The sequence below is a fragment of the Mastigoproctus giganteus genome, chromosome 2 (assembly GCF_048544385.1).
Source record: "Mastigoproctus giganteus isolate SK-2022 chromosome 2, ASM4854438v1, whole genome shotgun sequence".
Classification (NCBI taxonomy): Eukaryota; Metazoa; Arthropoda; class Arachnida; order Uropygi; family Thelyphonidae; genus Mastigoproctus; species Mastigoproctus giganteus.
Window position 1 is genome coordinate 107,068,151 of NC_143576.1, and position 26,791 is coordinate 107,094,941.

At 37.7% G+C, this 26,791-nt stretch overlaps 1 protein-coding gene across 1 annotated transcript in view; it reads right to left on the reverse strand.

The window, feature by feature from the left end:
• The window catches only part of LOC150089484 (EEIG family member 2), a 140,105-nt gene that overhangs the window by 69,485 nt on the left and 43,829 nt on the right, over window positions 1-26,791 (reverse strand). The window contains exon 4 of the mRNA XM_090368617.1: window positions 11,543-11,691. Coding sequence (XP_090224743.1) covers window positions 11,543-11,691 — 149 coding nt within the window. The remainder of the gene's footprint in view (window positions 1-11,542; window positions 11,692-26,791) is intronic.

Consider the following 26,791-nt stretch of genomic DNA (forward strand, 5'->3'; position numbering starts at 1 on the left):
CTCTCAACTATAGCTGCTTAGTACTCATCAGAGTGTAGGTTCCATATGTTCTACCTATTCATCATATTTTCAAAATCATTCCACATGTTAGCCGTACTTTTGTTTTCCCAACTACATAAAAAAATTTCGTAAAAAGCCTTCCTAGGTCTTTGCCCACCTCAAAACTCAAATTATAAAAATTTATTATACTACTACAAAGGCTAAAATAGTAATTTGTGTGCGTGTTAAAACAATTGCAAAACAAATGCAAGTTTAAGTATTCAGTATTCCTATAGCAAAATTCCTGTATATCATTGACAACACACCATGAGCTACTCTTGCAGCCTGTCTACACTGCTGAGAAAACTTTTTAAAAATTAATATTTTTTATCAATAAAAAATTAATAAAAGTATTTCCTGCAATTTTTGATTTGTACTAAGGTTGTACATGTATATATACTTGTATCAATGCCATTATTAAACTTTTCTCTTAGAACTCAATCACACTGCAATTCAACAAGTCATTTGATGATCTTCATCAGCATTTTTATTTATTATTTTTTTTATCTGCATTTTTGACACTGAAATTAACTGGTGCATTGAACATGGAACTTTTGGTTTTCAAAGTTTGAAGTCTTGAAATTACACTTCAAGACTTCTTTTGAAAGTTTCAAAACAAACAAAATTACTATTTTTTAATTGAATTTCACAAACCCAAAGATTTGTTTAGAATGCTTTTATAATTTCATACATAGATCTTATGAATTTGTTTTTTATTCAAAGCAGATTTTACAAGTACAGTAAACTCCTCACTAATTCAGAATAATTGGAAAAGATGTCATTCAGATTAATGAAGCAAAAGATAGCTCTAAAAAAAAAAAAAAAAAAAACACACACAAATAAATGGAAAATTTAATGATATAAGTAGTGCTGATGAAAATAAATAAAAAAATATCACTGTATAGCCTTTATTTAAGAACTATAAAAAGACAATACATTTATCCATCAATAGAAGACTCAGAAGTTGCACTTGTACTTGAACGTAATAATGCAGGTTTGAATAAACTGTCAAGTTTTGTCTGAACAGATCTCTGCTGCTCTTTACTTAGGATCTCCCTCGGAGCTCTTAGGTGTTCATAATACTCTTGCAGTTTTTGATTTGTACTAAGCTTGTACATGTACTTGTATCAATGCCATCTCTTACGGAGCTAAGAAGTTCCTTTTTAATTGTAGATTCTTGTAGTTCATCATCTGATTCTTCTTCCATAGTAATTTCTTCAGCAATTTCTTCCTCTGTCAGAAGCTGAAATCCAGGATCTCCTTCTTCCAGTTCAAGCCAATCTGAAAGTCCAACACAGTCTAAAAGTTCTCTGGCTCTAATCCCTTAAGTCAATATTGCCATCAGTATTTTGCAAGAGTTTTTTTCCAGCCATTCACTAACAGTTTCCTTTTTAATGTCGCCCAGTTGAAGATAGCAGACTTGATACTGTATGATTTGATATTTTCTGGCATTCTTCTTCCTCTTCTGTCATTATCTTCATCCATTGTCTTCCAAACTACCATCACCTCATCAAGGAACTTGCACTTATAAGAGCCTCTTGCAGGCCACAATGATGAAGTTGTGTTTGGTGGCAAAGCCACACACTTTATTTTACCATCCTTACGGACATCCCCATACACATCCAGATATTTTCAATATCTGGATGTGTATGGGGGATTGACAAGGATTAGAAGTGCTTTAATCTAGTAATCTGAAAATTTCAACACTTCTTTCTGGTACCTCTTGACTTCGAGTATGAAATGGTTACAGAACCAATTCTTTGTAATTTCTTGTAGGAACTAAGCATTTTGCTAGTTATAGTAGACATCAGGCAATAAGCACATACAATCTTTTAATGCCTTTGGATTCTTAGCCTTGCCGACCACAACAGACTCTAGCCAATGAGTTCCATCTGCACTGGCATAAAAATAAGTGCTGAAAACTTCTTGCTTTTTCAGCTCTAGTGTTGATTGCTCTGTACGAGAAGCTTGTGTATTTTCTGGTAGACCATGCCAAAACAGTCCTGTTTCATCAGCATTATATATTTGAGAATAACGAAGACCTGATTGTATTATTATTTCATTTAATTTTTTTCTAAATGGCTCAACACCTTCAACATCACCACAAATTTTTCTATTATTAGTGATATTGTGCTTTTGTCTAAATTGCCACAGCCATCCTGAGCTGCAATTAAAATTATGCAACTTCAAATTCTTTGCAAACTTTTCTGCTGCTGCCTTCAGCTTAATGGCACTTCAACATTGCTGTGAATACCACTGAAATACAGCTTCTTCCAGCAACACTTCTCTTGGCTTTTTCAATGTCTGTCCATTTGATACACTGCTTTCATCCCCCCCCCCCCCACATTGAATTTTAAAGCAAATGCCTTTCCAGATTCTTTTTGCTTTTAAATATCTGACAGTCTGTTGGCCAATACCAAATTCTTAAGCAGTTTTTTTCCAGGAATACCATTTAAGTTGTTCTATGATTTTAAGCTTATTAATTCATCAAGGAACTTGCACTTATAGAGTCTCTTGCAGGCCACAATGACACTCCACCATTCTTGAGCAACTCTGCAGTTATTCCATCAGTTCCTGGTGCTTTAAAGTTCTTTAAGCACTTAACTTTTCGAATTTATTCCAAACCAGGGTCTTCAATGCATAGTTCTACTGTGTAGTACAATAGCTGTTTTGTTTCAGTCTTATCTCCTGTCAAAATGCTCTCAAAATACTTTTTCCACTGTTTCAGAACCTCCTTTTTCTCAGTCAGCAAGCTCCCTTCGCTATCCCTACATGCAGTAACTTTTGATCAGAATTCCTGTGTACTTTCTTTAATCTTCTTATGAAACTTTCTACTTTCCTTCTTGTTGTAATGTCACTACCATAAAACAATAAAAAACAATTTGCACTTTCCGGTTTATTGGGCTTTTCTGTTAGCGTAATCAGTTATAAACAGGTAGTAAACTCGATCTTACTGCATTTGCGATAATAGCAATAACTGGTATTCTGTGGGTTTTTACGTTATGGTATTATGGTGAAATGAGTTCCGCTTCACTGAAATCTTCAATCATATAAAAAACATACATTTTCAGAATCTTCTCTTCATTCCTATTTACTTATTACAATGGTGAAGGGAAAGGGACCAATGGAAAGTGCAAGTGGTGGCAGTGCTAGGAAACCAAACAAAATTGATTTAGAAATGAAGATAAAAATTATTAAGAAGTACGAAGCAGGACAAAGTTTGTCATCTATTGCACAGAATTGGGTATCATTTCTTCAACAGTGAATGCTATTTTAAAGGACAGTGCGCGTATAAAAGAACACCTTAAAGGATCAATGCATTTAAGATCAACAGTGATCACAAAACAGCTTTCAGGTGCTATATCAAAGACAGAACAGCTATTAATAATATGGATGGGTCCAATGGCCATTCAAGCAAAAGCAAATATTATTTATGAAGATATTAAAGGATAAGTACAGCAAACCCCAAGCCAAGTTCGTGGCAAGTAACGGGTGGTTAAATAGGCTCAAGCATCGCACTGGTTTCCAAAATATTAAAAGTATGTGGTGAAACCACCAGTGCCGATTCTGCAGAGAATCGGCACTGGTGAGAAATTTTGCAATGTGTTGGAAAAAATTCCACTTCTAAATCTCCACAGCCCTCAACTTCTGCAGTGGCGTGCTTATCAGCTAGAGAGTTAATTCTGGCAACGATGCTCGAAAGGTAAAACTTGCTGACATTATGACTGTCTCCTCTCTCTTTTTGTAATTTTATAATTTTGAAATTTTTATAATTTTGAACACTTTTGTAATTTTTCTGCGCATGAGATTAAAAAATTGAATAAATAATTCTATTTACATGTTCGTTGAACATATTTTTTTGCTTCAATCAAATTTGTGAGTGCAGCATGAGCATTTAGGGAAATTCCAACTTACATAGAGTTCTGCGGAACGCAACCCTTACATAAGTCGGGGAGTGGCTGTAATTCAATATGTTCAACCTCAATTCTCAGTGATGCAATATTATTTTAATAACAATTGAGTTTGGGCGCAACTCATGCAAACTTGAAAGTTTTAAAACTAACCAAATTATTATGCAATTGTTTTTAGCATTAGCATTTTAGCATTAGTAGAGGCATTTGATGCAAGAAAGCAAGCTTATGCAACATCAGCCAAAAAAAAAAAAAAACCCCACTTCCACTTCACCCCTCTGTTCGTTCAAAATACCTGTCCAGCTGAGCCTTAAACTTATTTAGACTATCAACCTCCACCACAAGGGATGGAAGTCTGTTCCACCAACCAACCAACCAACCACCCGCTGGCTAATGGCAAATTTCCGCACGTCTATCCTACATCTGTCTTTCCTCAATTTGAATTTATGCCCTCTCAGGTGATTTTTCTGAGCTAGAGGAAGAATCCCATCAGCATTGAGCATGCTTAAACCATTCAAGGCTTTATACACCTCTATCAGATCACCTCGCTGGTGCCTAGTCTCCAGACACTGTAATTTGCAAAACTTAAGCCTTTCTTCGTAAGAGCACCCCTTTGTTCCATTCACTAATCTTGTTGCCCTTCTCTGTACTCGTTCCAGCAGCTCTACATCCTTCTTGAAATGAGGCCACCAGACCTGTATACAGTACTCTAGGTGTGGCCTGACCATTGCCTTATACAATGGAATAATAACCTCCTTATCCCTGCTAGAAAAATTCCTGTATATCATTGACAATACTCCATGAGCTACTCTTGCAGCCCGTCTGCACTGCTCAGAGAACTTCATATCTGCCTGCACAACCACCCCCAAGTCCCTTTCATTCTCTACCACTGTCAGTGTAGTACCACAGAGCTGATACGTTGCTCTGGGGTTGCTGTTTCCCATGTGTAGTACTTTACATTTGTCAATGTTAAACTTCATTTGCCACCTCTCAGCCCATCTGCTCAACCTTTCCAGATCCTGTTGCAGCAGCATAGTGTCAGTAGTGTCCTTGATAACCCTGCCAACCTTTGTATCATCTGCAAACTTGGACATTAAGCTTGATATACCATCATCAATATCATTTATAAATACAGAAAACAATAATGGACCAAACACTGAGCCCTGAGGGACTCCACTAATAACATTAGTCCACGATGAGCAGTGTCCATTGATTACCACTCTGTCTTCTCCCCCTCAACCACCCCTTTATCCATAGCAGCAATTTGCCTCCAATGTCACACTGCTCCAATTTGTGTAGCAGTCTTCCATGTGCAACAGTATCAAAAGCCTTTCTAAGATCCAAGTATATAATATCAGTTATTCCCTGCATCCAGTTCTTTTGTGACTGCATCATAGTATCCAATCAAGTTGGTCAGGCAAGACTTCTCCTTAACAAAACCATGCTGTGTCTGAGCTATAACTGAAGTCTTGTCTAAATGATCCTGCAGTGCTTCTTTAACCAGTGCCTCCATTAATTTTCCTGGAACAGAAGTTAAGCTCACAGGTCTATAATTACTTGTGTCAGCCTTTGATCCTCCTTTGTGAATTGGGGTCACATTTGCACATTTCCAGTCTATGGGTACTTCCCCTGAGTCCAAGGAAACTCTCATAATTATGGCTAAGGGTTTGCTTACTTCCTTTGCTGCCTCCTTTAATATAACTGGATAGATCCCATCCACCCCGGGTGCCTTTCTTGTGTTTATCTTCAACAATTTCTCCTCCACTTTACTCCCAGTTATTTCAAGATTCTGTACTTACTGCTAGAGTTGAATACACCTCTGGCATTCCCCTTGCTGAATAACTCCTCATGTGTGAATGTCGATGCAAAATATTCATTTAGTTTGTTAGCTACCTGAGCAGGATCATCAACACGTGACCCATCAATATCAAGTGGACCAATCTGATTCATCCCCTTCCTTCTAGAGTTTACATAAGTAAAGAACTCTTTGCTGTTTTTCTTTGCATCCCTTGCCAAGGATTTCTCGTAATCTGCCTTCGCCTGCCTAACCTCCTTTGTAACTTGGTTGCATATCAACTTGTATCTATCATAGGCTTCTGTGTCATGTGTTAATTTGTAAGTATCCCATGCATTTTTCTTCTCTGCCATATGCCTCATTAGTTCATCTGACATCCATTTTGGCCTAAACATTGAACAATATTACTTAGTTGGTATGTAAAGCCTAGTAGCTTCCAAGATAAGTTCTTTGAATGCTTCCCATTTTGAATTTGCTGTTGGTAACATCATCAGTTGGTCCCACTGTATAGAATTTAAATACTGTCTCAGTCCATCGTAGTTGCCTTTACGGAAGCAATAACCCTTCCCTTTACCCCTAATGGTAGTTACCTCTTTGAGTAAATCCCACTTCAACACACTGTGATCACTGCCACCTAGTGGTTCATTTATCTGCAGATTCTTAATGCATGAAGAATCACTGCTGATAATCAAATCAAGAGTATTACTCCCTCTAGTTGCCTCCTGAACATGCTGATGTAGAAAACAATCATCCAATAAATCCACAAAAGCCCTGCTAGTGTGTGAGTAACCAGCCCCCAAATTCCAGTCAATATCTGGGAAATTAAAATCTCCCATTATAAGACTGTCTGATTTACTGGCCCACTCTATTTCCCTGTACAGTTCCTTATTATACTCATCAGAGTCATTTGGCCTATAGCACACTCCTACACTCAATTTTGATCTCCCAATGCTTATGTCACACCAAACTGACTCAACACTGCACTGTCCAGCGATGTCGACTGGCTTCACTTCCTTGGTTTTTATGTGTTTCTTAACTAATAGCATAACCCCTCCCCCCTTCCTATCCTGTCTATCCTTTCTGTAGACGTTGTACTCCCCAAATTGCAATTCTGCATCCCTTATATCTGTGTGACACCATGTCTCTGATATCCCAACAATATCTGCCTTTGATGTTTTGAGCAATACCTCAAATTCATCAAATTTATTTACTAAACTCCTAGAATTGGTGTACACGCAAGTATACCTGCACCTGTTTTATTTTTTATTAACAATTATTTTTTGATTGAGCTTGTTTTTTTTTATTGAAGCTGGAAGTTTAATTCAAGTATTTCTTAATGTCAATGAAAAAGGCCAAATCTTTCCAACATTTAATACTTTTTTATGCTGGCCACACCTTGTCATTTCTTCTCCAAAAATATAACAATTTAACTTTCAAATTATGAAAACTTTTCAGCACCTTGTAACATGAAAGTCAATAAATTTTGGCACAGTATAGCAAACTCTTATACTCACCTCCACATTAGCAAAAAAAAAGAATAAAACTGGTAATGATCCATCCTCAGGCAGGATAAAATTCACAAATGATACAACACATTTTAAAACATGGTTCAACGTTATTCTTTTCATGCACAATATTTGGTGAATTTTGCAATGAAAATGTTAATTTTCATTGCATAATTCACCAAGAAGTATTGTGGGAGTCAACAGTTTTTAGAGCCAGCCATAGCAGGAGCACTATTAGGTACTTTCCAACAACATTTATTTAAGATGATTTTTTTTTCAGTATATCATTTCTTCTTCAGAAATTTCTTTTCCAATTGTAGTACCACTCATGGAAATTAGTTCTGAAATTTCTTCCGTTATTACAATATTCAGGGTACAACCATGAATAAACACTGAAAGCGAGCTACATGGAATGGAGAAAACTGAGTCTTTCACCAAGAGGGCTGAACTGGCCTTTTTTTTTTTTTTTTTCAGGATATACCATACACCCACGATTAATCACCAGCAACGATAGAAGAAAAAGGCTTCTCTCCTCCTCCTTTGTAGTATTCTAAATCTCAAAATGTAAAAACAGATAATCTAATGTTGTTAGAAATTATGCTCTTGATATGATTAAAGGGTATTAATGTCATTCTTTTCCATTTTAAAATTTCTTATTTGATGTCAGTATCCATCTACAATGTCTGGTCTAGGATATTTGTAGCTTTTGACCTATATCCTCACTGTTTAATTTCATAAGATGATCAATGCCAAGCCATCTTTTATCCAAGTGGTTTTGTTTGGGGGTACTGACAGACCTATCTTTTGACATTATTGATAAAAGTGCTGGACCTCCATTTCAAGTTTCTGAGGATTGTGGGAGATATGTACTAAATCATCAGCAAAGAGCAGACTGTGGAAGTAACATCCGAACGTTGTACCTCCACTCCCACCCTTAATACTGATTTTGATGGGGCCATTAAATAGGGTGATTTGTCTTCATTCCTCATTATTGATGCTTTTGATCACCTGGATGTATGTAGGTTTCTTGACTGTTCTTGCAATTCTTAAATGAGAGGAGACTTGACTGAGGTGTATAAGGCCATGAAAGAGGGAGTCAAGTACATAGTTTATTTTATTTGTTTTTGGCTGGTGCAGCAAAAACCTGGGCTTTATTGCACCACATGGCTAATACCAGCACTCACAAAGCTTCCGACCCTTTGTATTTGCTGATATGCCACCTAGTAGCTAGAGGATTGCCACCTTTGAAAACATATACAATTCATTATATTTTGTGCAAATAGTTCTATTGTCAAAGGCCAACAGTGTGAATTTCACTGAAGCAACTATATTAAACTTTCTTCCTTTCTGTGTATATACTGTACTGTGTATTACATACTCTTTTTTTAATTTATTTTTTAAAAATAATTATAATATGACAACCTGAAATTAGAAAATTCAAAGATCCAGCAAGGATCAAGTCCAAGGTTATCAGATTTAGGTTCAAAAATTTTAAAGAAAAAAAAAATAAATAAAAATAAATAAAAATTAATTTTATGCTGTAAATCATTTTAAATTTATTTTTGATTACAGTACATTGCCAAAAGTACAAAACATGTAATTTTAACAGGTTAGGTAGAGTATGCATTGCATTACATTTCAGGTGTCTGATTATCAAATAACATACCTTATGAGTTAAAAATTTTTTGCACTATACTCAAAAATGTGTTTGTCAAAGCTCATTCCATAATGGATGACAATGAGTTGAGATTCATACAGTATTTTTTTTTTGTAGGGGAAGAATAGATTAACCTATCAACATGTTGGTACAATGGAATCAAAGAATATATCACAAGTCCTAATATTAAAAGGGCTGGAGTTACTGTTCCAAATTATCTCTATTTCTTCCCCATAACCCCTACAGAAATATCCATGAGTAAAGAAAGAAATAGTAAAGGGCTATGGAATCATATATATAAAATTTCCACAGAGACTAGCAAAACATGCACTGAAAATTTGGTCAGTCCTCAAGAAGGCTTTTCTTCTTGAGCAATGTCCAAAGCATTTTTGTGTGTGTGTGTGCACGCGCGCGTAGATTTCTATGGTGGAAGGGGGGATATGAACTAAGAGGTTTTTAGAATTACAGCTAGTCCTAGATGTTGTTGTTATTTGGTTTTTAGGAGCATTAACAACTAAGGCCATATTGTGGTCAGGGAATGACCACCGGGGATATGCGGTGGTCATTCCCTGACCTTTTCGCATCCTCCATATTTGGTGGTCACGGGCTTGAACCCCGGTCTAATCAAGAAGCATGTGCTACGCACTGCTGCTCCTGCCCACCTGGCTATGGAGGCACCCTAGTCCTAGAAGTTTCCCATGGAGCAATAAAACAAAGAAACTGGATGCTGATTCCACTTTTCCTTCAAATTATGCTTAACTAATCAGAACTGATACTTTTTCAGAAAAATTCTGATACCCTTTCTGAAGGATGAAAAGAACATTAGTGAAAAATTTGGTATTGATCCCGGCTTTTCTTTCTGAAACATCGGAAGCATAATTACATTTATGTATATAAACATAATCTAAATTTTTAAGGGGGGGGAATTTGTGCGAATTTTTATTGGTGCAATTTTAATTAAATTTGGGATGACAAAATATTCTTTCTAAAGGACCCAAGTATAACATTTTATGAAAATCGAGCCAATAGGAATTCGGTTGACACATATAGACAAGTCATGATAAAAATATTCCAATGAAATTGCTAAGTAAATATAATACAGTAATACCCCGACTTACGCTACCCCGACTTACGCGAACTCGGAGTTACGCGGTTCTTGATTTTTTCGTTTGGCAACGCTGCCGCCCACTATCTTCAAGGTCGTTTTTCATATGTTATCGATATACGGTGCGACGGCGGAGAATGAGAGCGAAAGATGAACAAAATTCAACTTTGCTGCTTTTATGTTTTTTATATCAGTGAAGGGGAAACACATTTCACCATAATAACGTAAAAACCAACACAATTCCAGCTATCGGTATAATCGCAAATGCAATTAGATCGAGTTTACTACCAGTTTATAACAGATTTCACTAGCAGAAATGCAACTGGATTTTTATTGTTTTATGGTAGTAACCATAACCCCTAGAAATGTGAGGTGTTAATAGTGTATCTCTGCCTTTATGGTGTTGTTTATTCAGTTGCTACATGCGCACAGCTTTGTTTATGCGTATCAAGCGTGCCTCCTCGTTTTGTAATTGTGCTTTATTCCCTAAAAATGAGTAAAATACTTAATTAAAAGGTGTGAAAAGGAAGCGTCCTGGTGAAGACACTGCAGATTCAGAGAGAAAAAGAAAAGCAATTATCGATAAACAGAGGCAGACTGGATCAAAAATTCTTACCCGGGAAAATTTATAGTGGCCTCATACTATGGTTTATGGCCAAAATCACACTGGCCCACCGGGGTTTCCCCGGTAAGGCTTATGGCCAGTCCGCCTCTGTCGAAAGAGAAAAAATATGAAATTGTGAAACGCTTTGAGCGAAATGAAAGACCATGTGATATTGCACGTGCTACAGGCCTAAATGAAGCAACGGCGAAAAGCACATGACAATTGCAAACTTGAGAGGTTGAAAATTGAAAAGGGCTCAATTGTAAAGGACTTAAAAATATTAGAAAACATAGACTCCAACGAAGAACGCGTTATAGCTACAAAGCAAGGAATAAAAAAATTATTAGCTGCCTACGAAGAAATTCTGCGTGAAAAAAAGAACGCGCTGTGTCGTCAGACGAATTTGTTAGATCCATCGACATCGAAATAACTTTTTAACGTAAGTCATTTGTTTTTTAATACATATTTTGTATTAATATGTATAAAGAACTGCAATTTTATTAATATTTTTCTTCTAAACTAGTGTTTTTGTTAGTCCTTGGTCCCAATTAAGCAAAATTTATATGTATTTATATGCAAAGTTGTACCCCGACTTACGCGAATTCGACTTACGCGATTTTCGTTGGACCCACCTATCGCGTAACTTCGAGGTATTACTGTAATTGATAAAGACAATTATAGCCTGAATGAGCGTAGCACAGAGAATGGTTATATCTGAAAAAGAACTCTATGGAAGAAAGAATATAACACAAAGACCTGATATTGTTCAAGTGAGTGTCAAATAGTTAAATTGTTTATATCACTTTTGCCATTTGTCAAGCAAATGGCAATATGAAACAAGACTTTCAGATTGCAAAAGATTACATTAACTATGCCCAATCACAGAAATCTAAATTCCACCAACACTTTCTTTTAAAATTACCTACCTGAAACAAGACCTCCAGGTGTTTTTCGAGGTAAACTTCCAAAACCTGTGCTACCACTGGCAATACTTTCACTGCCATCTTCACCTTTTGTAGCAAATAAATACTCTCCTGGGTTTTCACAATTTAGCTTTGGCTTAGGAAAAGAAGGGCTTAAAAAAATAATAATTGACAAACAAATGAATTTTGAGTTGCTAATTAATTCAAAAGTCTTAAAAATAAAGTAGACTCTCGATTTTCCGGGATAGATGGTAAAAAACAAATCCCGGATAATCGATTTCCCGGTTAATCCAAAAATACAAAAGTCCCCAACAAATGTAAGAGATACGTTCCAGGACTTCTTACTTTGTCGAGTTTTACGTAACTCGGGAATGACTAATAACATATTGCTACTATATTATTATTGATAAATCTGAATTCCGTGCGATACTTGTTAATGTTTGGCCATTTTGATACATCTCTATTATAATGATTCCTTAGAGATTTAATAGATCAAAGTTTTCAAACTTTTGAATAATTCCAAGTTTTTATTTAACTGAAAGCTCAACTCTTTTGCATTTACCCATAAATTTTGCGATTTCTAAATGAAAAAAAAAAAAAAAAAAAAAAAAAAAAAAAAATTCCGACATCCCTGCCATAAATAACGAAACAAAATTTGTCCTTTTGTGCTGCAACGGAACACAACACGATGCACTAAAACAAACTAAACATTTGGTTTATGAGCGGTGGGTGTGGAGACAGCGGGGATTGCAAGATAATAGGTACACTAATCTCCCAATGACGACTTATAATGCCACTTGTCGCTTATTTACGACTTGCATAACATCTGTTTATACCTATTCTAGTTATTACTTGAATTTTTTTTTGATTTCTGGTTGATTTTTTTTTTAATTTGGAGTCTTGATTAACCAATGTCCTGGTTAATCCGCTTCCCGGTTAATCCGATCCCGGTTAATCGAGAGTCTGCTGTACAAGCCAAAACATCATCTGCCCTAGTCAGTCAATAAAATTATTACAGAACAATGAGAGATGAGTACAAAGACATATTTACAGCATGCTTTTTTTTTTTTTTTTTTAAGTTAAGATTCTAAGGTTATTAGACTATAATTTAATGCAGTAATCATTTATTAGAAGCCCACAATGGAGAAATGCATAAACAACTTCTCTGTGAATATGGGCTTCTAACAAAATTAACAAGTTTCTGTTTATGACTGGTCCAATCAACGAAGGAGGGACTACTTCACTGCGCCTTATTTAACACTGCAACAATGGGTCATGCATTTTTTTTTTTTTTTTTTTTTGTGTGTGTGTGGATAAGAATGATTTCAATCTTGCAAAGTGTGTACCATAGCTCTGCTTATGTATGTTTATTGTAAAAAATTTATTGTCAAAAGAAAAGGGGGGGAATTCTTTCCTCTAAGAATAGTAATTGCTTTGAATAGATCCCATGTGTAATACACTGTGATTGGCACTGTGTGCTTGTTTGAAGATTCTTAATATATGATCAGTCCTCACTGATAACCAGATTCAGAATATTCCTTTCCTTTCCTTTGCAACATCTACAACATGTTAATGTAGAAAGTACATCATCCAGAAAATCCAGTAATGTCTTGCTATTAGGTGAATGGTCAATCCTCAAATGCCAGTCAATCTTTAATTTTCTGGCCCAATGAACATCTGCACAGATGTTCATTGTACTCATCATAGTCAAAACGTCTATAATATACTTTATTTACTCTCAACTTTGTTTTCTAAATGCTTACATCACACCATATACTGACTCAACATAGTTAACTACTGGACTGATTGAATGATTTTTTTTATGCTGCATTGACAAATTTGTCTACGGACTTTGTGCACCAACTCCAAGAGTAAAAAGACGTAGTAAAAATTTTAGAAACAGTCTCTGTCAGATAAAATCCAACTGAGTTTACGAAGCTCAATCAGGTGGTTAAATTTACTAAAACAAACATCATGCATGACTAAAATTCTAAAATTTAATAAAAATGTGCCTAACAGTTAACAACACACAAAGCAAGATCAGCGTCATTCTGCAGAAAAGATGTTTGTGATGACCATTTCTAGATGCCAAACAAGAACTTCCTCTTTATGATTCTGTGCTATAGTTAGATTACGGGCTTAAATGGTATAGTTTGTTTGTAACCTGTACATGCTGTCATGAATCTTGTCACTGGAAATGCTTCTTTCATATTACTTGCCAGTAGTCTCTACAAGGGAACTAGCAGGTAATGATTATTTAGTGTCTTTGCTGATTTGGTTGCATTGTCAGCCAAATAATTTCCTTAGAGAACCAGAAACAAATATGTGGTCAAGCTCAGTCCACAATAATTCTCTTCAAGTGTTATGCTCACCCAAGATGATGTTCATGAATTCTCTAAGTAAACCAAAATTTTTAGTGTGTGGTTTTTTTGAATGCTATTTATTTTATATTTCATCTAGCTATTATTTCAGTAAAATAATAAAAATACATAAAACTGGATGGATATAGAGGCACTTTATTTTTTAAATTAACTATACAAAGTTGGAAAGTACTATTTTGTCCTTTGTGTATTTGTAGCTGCTATTATTTAAACTGTTTAATTAATGCAATGGTCTTACTGCTCACTGTAGAACAGACTGCCTCTACAACACATTTCCCCAATACTATATTACTTTCAAAGGAGTGGCATTGCCAAAAGGTTATTCTGTCATTCATTTAAAAGATGAGACACTACAATGGTAGTGTTTCTGGTTGTCGTTGTTGTTATTTGGTTTTTAGGAGCATTAGCAACTAATGCTCCTAAAAACCAAACCTTCTGCTGCTCCTTCCCACCTGGCTATGGAGGCGCCTACTGTTTCTGGACTCAGCAGATCCTTTTAGATAGCAAGCGGTATTTTTATAGCTGCAAGTTAAATCTGCTCCACCAGAAGCATTCAAAGAAGGGTGGGGAATTAGCATTAGTAGAGGCATATGATGCAAGAAAGCAAGCTTATTCAGCATCAGCCAAAAAAAAAAAAATAAATAAATAACCATTACTCCCATTTCACCCCTCCGTTCGTTCGAAATACCTGTCCAGCTGAGCCTTAAATTTGTTCAGGCTATCAACTTCAACAAGTGATGGAAGTTACTCCACAAACCAACTGCCCGTTGGCTAAAGGCAAATTTCTGCACATCTATCCGCCATCCATCCTTCCTCAATTTGAATTTATGCCCTCTCAGATGATTATTCTGAGCAAGAGGAAGAATCCCATCGGCACTGAGCATGCTCAAGCCATTCAAAGCCTTATACACCTCTATCAGATCACCTCTCCGATGCCTAGTCTCCAGACTAATTTGCAAAACTTAAGCCTTTCTTCGTAAGAGCAACCCTTTGTTCCATTCACTAATCTTGTAGTAGTAGTAGCATGTGATGCAAGAAAGCAAATGTATCAGCTTATGCAGCATCAGCCAAAAAAAAAAATCACACCATTCCCTCCAAATGCCTGTCCAGTTCCTCCTTAAATTTATTCAACCTATCAACTTCCACAACGACAGATGGAAGTTTGTTCCAGCAATTAACCACCCACTGCCTAAAGGAAAATTTCCACACATCTATTCTACATCTGTCCTTTCTTAATTTGAATTTATGCCCCCTTAGGTTCGTAATCTGAACAAGTGGAAGGATCCCATCAGAATTCAGCGTCCTCAACCCATTCAAGGCCTTATATACCTCAATCAGATCACCGCGCAAGTGCCTAGTGTCCAGCCACTGCAATTTGCAGAAATTAAGCCTCTCTTGGTAAGAGGATCCCTTCATTCCCCTCACCAATCTTGTTGCCCTTCTCTGTACACGCTCAAGTAAATCTACATCCTTCCTAAAATGAGGCCTCCAGACCTGTACGCAGTACTCAAGCCGTGGCCTGAACATTGCCTTATACAGAGGGATAATCACCTCCTTTTCCCCGCTAGCAAAATTCCTATATATCATTGACAAAACCCCATGACCTGCCCTGGCAGCCTGACTGCATTGCTCAAAAAACTTCATATCTGCCTGCACAATTACTCCCAGGTCTTTTTCATTTTCTACCACCCTAAGTGTAGTACCACACAGTTGGTACATTCCTCTGGGGTTACTTCTACCCATATGTAGTACTTTGCATTTGTCAAGGTTAAACTTCAGTTGCCACTTCTAAGCCCATCTGCCCAAATTATCTAGATCCTGTTGCAGTAGCACACTGCCATTACTGTCATTAACAACCCTGCCAACCTTTGTATCATCTGCAAACTTCGACATTAAGCCTGTTATACCTTCATCAATATCATTGATAAATATACAAAACAACAGTGGACCCAACACCGAACCCTGTGGGACTCCACTAATAACATTAGTTCACGAAGAGCAGCACCCATTGATTACCACCCTCTGTCTTCTCCCACTTAACCATCCTTTTATCCATTGTAGCAACTTACCCTTAATACCATTCTGCTCCAATTTGTACAGTAGTCTTCCATGCGCAACAGTGTCAAAAGCTTTCCTGAAATCCAAGTATATGATATCAAAATTATTTTTTGCATCCAGTTCCTTTGTGACCACATCATAATAACCAATCAAATTTGTCAGACAAGACTTTCCCTTAACAAACCCATGCTGTGTTTGAATTATTGCTGCAGTCTTGTCTAGATGATCCTGCAATGCATCTTTAACCAGCGACTCCATTATTTTACCCGGAACTTAAGTTAAACTAACTGGTCTGTAATTACTCGTGTCACCCTTCGATCCACCTTTGTGAATTGGGGACACATTTGCACATCTCCAGTCCATGGGAACCTCCCCTGAGTCCAAGGATGCTCTCATAATTATGGCTAAGGGTTTGCTTAGTTGCTTTGCCGCCTCCTTTAAAATAACTGGATAGATCCCATCCACACCAGGTGCCTTTCTTATGTTTAACTTCAACAATTTCTCCTCCACTTTGCTCTCAGTTATTACAAAATCATTAAGCACACTGCTACAATTTGATAACCTTCTTCCATTTTCAAATTGTAATAATTCCTCACGTGTGAATGTAGATGCAAAATACTCATTCAGTTTGTTTGCTATCTGAGCAGGATCATCAAGTCGAACCATTGATGTCAAGTGGACCAATCATATTCATCCCCTTCCTTTTAGAGTTTATATAAGTAAAGAAATCCTTGCTGTTTTTCTTAGCATCTTTTGCCAAAGATTTCTCGTAATCCGCCTTCGCCTGCCGAACCTCCTTTGTGACCTGATTACAGACTAGCTTATATCTGCCACAGGCTTCTGCGTCACCTGATAATTTATATGCATCCCATGCATTTTTCTTCTCTGTCACGAGTCTCATTAGTTCATTTGATAACCATTTAGGCCTAAACCTTGAACGATATTTCTTAATCGGTATATAAAGTCTAGTAGCTTCCATGATTAATTCTTTGAATGCTTCCCACTTAGAATTTACTGTTTGTAACATCGTCAGTTGATCCCACTGCACAGAATCCAAAAACTGTCTGAGACCACTGTACTCCCCTTTACGGAAGCAAAAACCCTTTCCTTTACCGCTGACGGTAGTTACCTCTTTGAATAAATCCCACTTCAGCACACTGTGATCACTGCCACCTAGTGGTTCCTTTATCTGCAAATTCTTAATACACGAATGATCACTGCTGATAACCAGATCAAGAGTGTTACTTTCTCTGGTTGCCTCTCGAACATGCTGCTGCAGAAAACAATCATCCAATAAATCCACAAAAGTCTGACTAGTGTGTGAGTGACCAACCCACAAGTTCCAGTCAATATCTGATAAGTTAAAATCCCCCATTATAAGACAGTCCGATTTACTAGCCCACTCTATTTCTCTGTACAATTGTTCATTGTACTCATTCAAGTCATTAGGCCTATAACACACTCCTACTCTTATTTTTGCTTTTGCAGTGCTTATGTCACACCAAACTGACTCAACAGTGCACTGTTCATCTATATCAACTGGATGCACTTCTTTTGATTTTATGTTTTTCTTTATTAACAGCATAACACCTCCTCCCTTCCTATCCTGTCTAACCTTTCTGTACACATTGTACTCCCCAAATTCCAGTTCGGCATTCCTTATATCTGTGTGACACCACGTCTCTGCTTTCCCAACAATATCCGCCTTTGATGTCTTGACCAACACTTCAAATCCATCAAATTTATTTACTATACTTCTAGCATTGGTATACATGCAAGTATACATGCACCTATTCTTATTCTTAATTACTCTTACACATCCCATATACCCACCTGTTTCACGATGACTGCCATCCATCCCTGAAAACCCCAACACCCCTCGCTCCAGGTCGATACTTATTCTAATAGAAGTTGTGCAAGAATCACCTTCACCTCTGCCTATGGCTACTGTTAAACTATTAGTCCTTGTATCACCCAAGCTATCAGTTTTCCGACCCACCTAACACTGCCTCGATAGCATCAGCAAATATTCTTGCACCCTTTCTATTTAAGTGTATCCCATCCCTGTAGAAGCAGCTTCTCCTGTTAACAAGTACAGTTCAGGCGGAAAAAAATTCTATCCCTTGAGCCTCGCACAATCTTTACAGGGCCGAATTGATCGACAAGGCTCTCATCATATACTCCCTCCTATCGTGTCTGGGCAGAATTGCAGACACTTTCAACTTCGACCCGAATTCACGGCTTTTTTTCATCATTGACCTGTACTTGTTAAGCAATTCTGCCGGTCTCCTACTCTTAATATCATTAGTGCCAACGTGTACAACTATATCACCTTTTGTGCCCCTAAAAGATGATATCTGCTTTACAACGTCATCAACCTTTGCCCCTGGCAGACATACCCTGGTCCTGTTCCACCTATCCTTTTTACAAAGGATGTTCCCCGTTTCCCTGACAATAGAGTCACCAATAACTACTAATTCCTTTGGGACCAGCGCAATCTGCCTTGGGGGTTGCCGCTGTGTTGCGTGATAACCAAGTGCAAGCTCTGGCGTTGATGTGGGCAGCTGAGAGCCCGATGGGCCCCTCAATTTAGATCTTTCAAGGGCATCCACCGTGTCCTTGAAACTCTCATATAGGCCCATAACAACGCTGAGTTGTCGCCTGATTTCCTTACACTCCTTACATCGCGCGCACACACAAAGACATCCCTCATGGCAATATCATGTTCCGTTCCAGATAGTTCGGCAAACGTTTCCCAAGTTGCACATTTTTTTAGGCTGTGATGCATTGGAGAATCGCCCACCTCAGTTCTCCCCCGAGTCACAGCACTCCTGCCACTAATCCATGCAAAACTTAAGCCTTTCTTCGTAAGAGCAACCCTTTGTTCCATTCACTAATCTTGTAGTAGTAGTAGTAGTGGCATGTGATGCAAGAAAGCAAATGTATGAGCTACGATGGTAGTGTTTCTGGTTGTCATTGTTGTTATTTGGTTTTTAGGAGCATTAGCAACTAATGCTCCTAAAAACCAAACCTTCTGCTGCTCCTTCCCACCTGGCTATGGAGGCACCTAGTGTTTCTGGGCTCAGCAGATCCTTACTGATAGCAAGTGGTATTTTTATAGCTGCAAGTTAAATCTGCTCCACCAGATGCATTCAAAGAAGGGTGGGGAATTAGCATTAGCATTAGTAGAGGCATATGATGCAAGAAAGCAAGCTTATTCAGCATCAGCCAAAAAAATAAAAAAAATAAAAATAACCACTACTCCCATTTCACCCCTCCGTTCGTTCGAAATACCTGTCCAGGCTGAGCCTTAAATTTGTTTAGGCTATCAACTTCAACAAGTGATGGAAGTCTATTCCACAAACCAACTGCCCGCTGGCTAAAGGCAAATTTCCGCACATCTATCCGACATCTGTCCTTCCTCAATTTGAATTTATGCCCTCTCAGGTGATTATTCTGAGCAAGAATCCCATCGGCACTGAGCTCAAGCGATTCAAGGCCTTATACACCTCTATCAGATCACCTCTCCGATGCCTAGTCTCCAGACTCTAATTTGCAAAACTTAAGCCTTTCTTCGTAAGAGCAACCCTTTGTTCCATTCACTAATCTTGTTGCCCTTCTCTGTACTCGTTCCAGCAGCTCTACATCCTTCTTGAAATGAGGCCTCCAGACCTGTATACAGTACTCAAGGTGTGGCCTGACCAATGCCTTATACAAGGGAATAATCACATCCCTATCCCTGCTAGAAAAATTCCTGTATATCATTGACAAGACACCATGAGCTACTCCAGCAGCTCGTCTGCACTGCTCAGAGAACTTCGTATCGCCTGCACAATTTCCCCCAGGTCCTTTTCATTCTCTACTACTGTCAGCGTAGTACCACAGAGTTGATACGTTGATCTGGGGTTACTGTTTCCCATATGTAGTACTTTACATTTGTCAATGTTAAACTTCATTTGCCACATCTCAGCCCATCTGCTCAACCTTTCCAGATCCTGTTGCAGCAGCATAGCATTAGTAGTGTCCTTAACAACCCTGCCAACCTTTGTATCGTCTGCAAACTTAGACATTAAGCTTGATATACCATCATCAATATCATTTATAAATACAGAAAACAACAATGGACCCAACACTGAACCCTGAGGAACTCCACTAATAACATTAGTCCATGTTGAGCAGTGTCCATTGATTACCACTCTGTCTTCTGCCACTCAACCATCCCTTTATCCATAGCAGCAATTTGCCTCCAATGCCACACTGCTCCAATTTGTGCAGCAGTCTTCCATGCATAACAGTATAAAAACCCCTTCTAAGATCTAAGTATATAATATCAAAGTTATTCCCTGCATCCAGTTCTTTTGTGACTACATCATAGTATCCAATAAAATTGGTCAGACAAGACCTGCCCTTAACAAAACCATGCTGTGTCTGAGCTATAACTGAATTCTTGTCTAGATGATCCTGCAGTGCTTCTTTAACCAGTACCTCCATTAATTTTCCTGGAACCGAAGTTAAACTAACAGGTCTATAATTACTTGTGTCAGCCTTTGATCCTCCTTTGTGAATTGGGGTTACATTTGCACATCTCCAGTCTATGGGTACCTCCCCTGAGTCCAAAGAAGCTCTCATAATTATGGTTAGGGGTTTGCTCACTTCCTTTGCTGCCTCCTTTAATATAACTGGATAGATCCCATCCACCCCAGGTGCCTTTTTTATGTTTATCCTCAACAATTTCTCCTCCACTTTCCTCTCAGTTATTAGAAAATCATCTAGCTCACTGCCAATGTTTACTTCACCTACGACATTCCCCTTCCTGAATAACTCCTCATGTGTGAATGTAGATGCAAAATACTCGTTTAGATTGTTAGCCACCTGAGCAGGATCCTCAACTGTTGAACCATCAACATCCAGTGGACCTTTCTGATTCATCCCTTCTTGAGTTTAAATAGGCAAAGAACCCTTTTCTGTTTTTCTTTGCATCCTTTGCCAAGGATTTCTCATAATCTGCCTTTGCCTGCCTAATCTCCTTTGTGACTTGGTTACAGACCAACTTATATCTATCATAGGCTTCCAAGGTACCCATTAATTTGTATGTATCCCATGCATTTTTCTTCTCTGCCATATGTCTCATTAGTTCATCTGACAACCATTTAGGCCTGAACCTTGAACCATATTTCTTGGTTGGTATGTAAAGCCTGGTAGCTTCCAAGATTAGTTCCTTGAATGCTTCCCATTTTGAATTTGCTGTTGGTAACATCATCAGTTGGTCCCACTGTATAGAATTTAAATACTGTCTCAGACCATCATAGTTGCCTTTACGAAAGCAAAAACCCTTCCCTATACCTCTGATAGTAGTTACCTCCTTGAGTAAATCCCACTTCAGCACACTCAGATCACTGCCACCTAGTGGTTCCTTTATCTGCAGATTCTTAATGCATGAAGAATCACTACTGATAATCAGATCAAGAGTATTACTCCCTCTAGTTGCCTCCCGAACATGCTGGTGTAGAAAACAATCATCCAATAAATTCACAAAAGCCTTGCTAGTGTGTGAGTGACCAACCCACAAATTCCAGTCAATATCTGGGAAATTAAAATCCCCCATTATAAGACTCTCTGATTTACTGGCCCATTCTATTTCCCTGTACAGTATCTTATTATACTCATCAGAGTCATTAGGCCTATAAGCACACTCCTACTCTCAATTTTGATTTACCTATGCTTATGTTGCACCAAACTGACTCGACACTGCCCTGTTCATCGATGTCGACTGGCTTTACTTCCTTGGATTTTATGTGTTTCTTAACTAATAGCATAACCCCTCCTTCCTTCCTATCCTGTCTATCCTTTCTCTAGACGTTGTACTACCCCAAATTCCAGTTCTGCATTCCTTATATCTGTGTGACACCACGTCTCTGATATCCCAAAAATATCTGCCTTTCATGTTTTGAGCAATATCTCAAATTCATAAAATTTATTTACTTAACTCCTAGCATTGGTGTACACACAAGTATACATGCACCTGTTTCTATTCTTAGCTACCCTAACACAACCCATGTGTTTACTTGTACCGGAATGACTTCCAGCAGTCTCTGAAATATCCTGCATCTTGTTTTTCAGGCTTCTGCTCATTCCAATAGAAGCAGTGCAAGAATCTCTTTCACCTCCAGTGGCAACTGTTAATCTATTAGTCTTTGTCTACCCCCCAAGCTAGCAGTTTTCCGACCCACCTAACACTGCCTCGATAGCATCAAGGCAAGAATAGATGACACTGCCTAAGTCTAGATTGTCTGTTCAGATATTCCCACAGTATTATATACTAAATTACAGTCAGTGATACATTCATATGCTTTACACCACCAAATTCAAAAACTAATTAAGAACTAAAGTGAACACCACCCCATCACATTCAGATTCAAAGTGAGTGTAGCGTATGATGTACTCGGGCCAAGACTGAATGGGGGATTATATCTTATCACTGATAAAGACTGCAATGAAATTAAATAATTGGTTTATATAATACAAACTGCAACATTTAATTGCATAATGCTTATGTGCATAAAAAGTAAAAAAGTTCATAAACTGTGCAATGTTTCAATTACAAATTTGTCCAGTTAAATGCATACTTATTCACATATACTTTTTTTTTTGATATCCAAGCTGAGTCAGATTCCACATATTCTAACCCATGTTGTAATAGTTAATTAAATAGTTCTTTTTTCTAAAAATATTTTTTTCTTTCTTTTCACTTACTCATTGATTACATTCAATACAACATTCATGCCATGTTTTCCAGTCTATGTAGTCTTTCCAGTCTGTTTACTTTTTAACAGATGTACTGACTAATTGTATTCCTACAGGTTGATAATGTTTTTAATTCTACATTAACCAAAAGTTTTTTGGTTTTCTAGCCCTTGAAGATGTTTACATACAATGTATCTATGTTCTCACCTTGCTTAAGAGCATGTTGTAACAAAGTCATTCCTTGTGTTGTAAAGCAGCTTGCATAGCCCACAGTCAGTTGCACTTTCTTGAAACCAGAACACTGAACACAAGTTCATTGCTCATTTTAAACATTTTATTGGTACCCAGTGATGTTACAAAAATGGAAGGACTTAAGCTTCCATTTTTGTGACATCACTAAGGACTTAGGAAGTTGGGTACGAGAGTGTCCACATGTTGCTCAAAGAAATTTTAGCTCCAAGAATCTGAGAAGTTTTTGAAAATTCTTGCTGTTTTATTGATCTATTTGTCATATTAAATATATTCTGTAAGTAGCTTTATAGTCCTTTACGCTCCTTAGTTTATTTTTAATTTAGTTAGAGATTTTGTAGGTAACTACTTAGTATACATAGAAGCTTGTACTGTTCGAAACTTGCAGCCATTGTTGTAGTATATTAGATCGATACAGAATAGCATAACATATCTTGAACTTGATAGTTAAGGTATAATGCAAAACTAGATAGCACTGCATTATGAATCTGTTACTTTAGTACAGTATTGGCAGTTAATCAACTAAATTTATTAATATTGGTAATTCCATTGTTAATCAATTAAATTGTATTTAAATACAATCATGTCCCAAACTACAGAATCAAAGCAATGGGCATAAAGCATCAGGAGTGCTGTGGCTTTGGGGAGAACTAAAGGGGAGAGATTCTCCAATGCATCACAATCTTAAAAAAAAAGTGAAAAATGTGAAATGTCTGTGGACCTTTCTGGAACAGGGCATGATCTATTGTGTGTACAAGGTGCAGAGAGTGTCAAGAAATTAGGTGCCAACTCAGTGTTCTGTCGAAGGAATTAAAAAATGAAGCCAAGCTCTCAGTTGCCCACTTTAATGCCAGAGCTCACTCTTGTGCATCAGGCAGCACAGTGGCAATCTTCAAGGCAGAATGCGCTGTTCCCATGGGAGATAGTTATTGTTGGTAACTCAACTGTCAGGGAAACGGGAAATATATTATGCAAAAAGGATAGGTGGAATTGGAAGAGGATATGTCTGCCAGGGACAAAAGCTGATGACGTTGTGAAGATATCTTTTAAGGGCACAAAAGGTGATATTGTCGTACATGTTGGCACTAATCAGATTAAGAGTAGGAGATCTGCAGACTTACTTAACAAGTACAGGTCAATGTTGAAAAAAAGCCACGAGTTAGGGTTGAATTTGAAAGTGTCTGCAATTCTGCCCAAACACGATAGGAGAGAGCATATGCTGAGAGCCTTGTCAATCAATTCGGCCCTGGAGAGATTGTGCAAGGCTCGTGGGGTAGAATTTTTCACAGCATGGTCTGTGCTTGTTAACAGGAGAGGCTGCTTCTACAAGGATGGGATACACTTAAATAGAAAGGGTGCAAGAATATTTGCTGATGCTATGGAGGCAGTGTTAGGTGGGTTGGAAAACTACTAGCTTGGGGGGGGGGTAATCACAGACTAACAGATTTACAGTAGCCGCAGGCAGAGGTTAAAGTGATTCTTGAAATGCTTTTATTGGAATGAGCAGCAGCCTGGAAAGCAAGGTGCTGGGGATTTCAAGAGCTGATGGGAATCAACATGGAACAAGTAAATACATGGGTTTTGTTAGGGTAACTAAGAGTAAGAACAGGTGCATGTATACTTGCATGTACACCAACGCTAGGAGTATAGTAAATAAATCTGATGAATATTTTAAGTGCTTGTGAAGACATCAGAGGCAGATTTTATTGAGATATCAGAGACGTGGTGTCACAAAGATGTAAGGAATGCAGAATTTGAATTTGGGAAATACAATGTGTGCAGAAAGGACAGACAGGATAGGAAGGGAGGAGGAGTTATGTTTTTAGTTAAGAAACACAAAATCTAAGGCAGTGAATCCAGTTGACATGAATGGACAGTGCAACGTTTAGAGTTTGGTGTGACATGAGCACGGGTAAAGTTAAAATGAGGGTAGGAGTGTGTTATAGGCCTAATGACTCTGATGAGTACAACCAATAACTGTATAGACAAATAGAGTGGGCCAGTAAATGATTGTCTTATAATGGGCAATTTTAACTTCCCAGATATTGATTGAAACTTGTTGGTTGGTTTTATACTCTTGATCTGATTATCAGCAGTGATTATTCATGCATTAAGAATTTGCAGATACAGGAACCATTAGGTGGCAGTGATCAGTGTATTGATGTGGGATTTACCCAAAGATGTAATTACTATCAAGGGTAAAAGGAAGTTTTTATGCTTTCGTAAAGGTGACTATGGTTTCAGACTGTTTTTAAATTCTATACAGTGGGACCAACTGATAACGTTACCAACAGAAAATTTTAAAAGGGAAGCATTCAAGAATTAATCTCGGAAGCTACTAGGCTTTTCATACCAACTAAGAAATACTGTTTAAGGTTTAGGCTTAAATGGATGTCAGATGAACTAATGAGACTTGTGGCAGAGAAGAAAAGCACAAGGGATGCATATAAAGTATCAGGAGACACAGAAGCTCATGGTAGATATAAGCTAGTCTGTAATCAAGTCACAAAGGAGGTGTAGGCAAGCAAAGGCAAATTACGAGAAATCTTGGGCAAAGGAGGCAAAGAAGAAAAAGTGCGTGTACCCTGTACACACAAAAGATGTTTTCTGTGTAAACAACTTTGACAACACCTACTAAATTTCGAATAGCTACAACTGAAATCATGAACGATGTACTTTATGCTCACGTGCGCTACTTACTCTACCGAATCAATTCTAATGATAAATAGGATACTCACACCCACTGCTTACTCTACCAAATCAGTTTGGAAAAAGTTACGCCAATAGCCCAATTACCCATTTGACTGTAGCCAATTGCTGAATATCATGATTGCAACAATACAAGTATTTTTTGTACTGTTACAATCATACTATCATGTTGGATCATGTTACTCTGTCATGCTTTGTCGCAAATTACACATGCAGCTACAAAATCTGAAAAAAAAAAAAAAAAAAAAAAAAAACAGTATCCATGCACAATATGCTATCGAAACTGACTTGGCTCAGAATCTCAATGAGTACAAGCAAGAGATGTTAATGTTGCACATTCCATTTTGCAACGAGGAAACAGAGATACTATCAGAGATGAAACATGTCAAGATCTACGACGACAATGAAGAGCTCATACTAGATTGTAAGTTGTATGAATCGGACTTCGACATTCGCAGAACAATTGAAATATGTAAGATGTGTCAAGATAATGATGACCTTGACGAAGCATGTGGTAATGACCTGCATAGCCTTGTAACACAACTGCGAGAAGATCTCTTTCAAAACTTTTATAATCATCCAAACAGCGAGATGAACGATGATCTAAAGCTCAATACATTCAACCGACTCAGCGCAATTGCAAAGAAACATGAAAACCTGATGACCAACGAGAACTTCTGCAATTTAAGGAATAATGACATGCAAAATATTCTACTCATACATGTAATTTAGAGTCTGTTATCTCCCAATCATGAACCGAATCAAATATTCTTAAATATTTGAAACCATGGTTTATGATTCACCTCTTGATGGAAATATACAACCGCTTCAGCAATACAGATGCGGTACTGTAACGCCTACAATACAAGTGCTTCAACTGGTAAGGCTGAAGCGCATGTAATGTAATGATCTTGGTGTGCTCAGACTGGTTTATGCCAGCTTAGAGCACATTCAAGGTCACTACTCTCAAGATAGCCATTTCTCTGGTTACCAAAAGGTTTCTGCCATGGGTGGCAATGGTTAGCCCAAAGCCACTTAAGTGGTATGCCCTGAATCATAATTCCTTTCCGCACCCAGTAAGTTTATGCCACCTCTGAGCACATCCAAGATC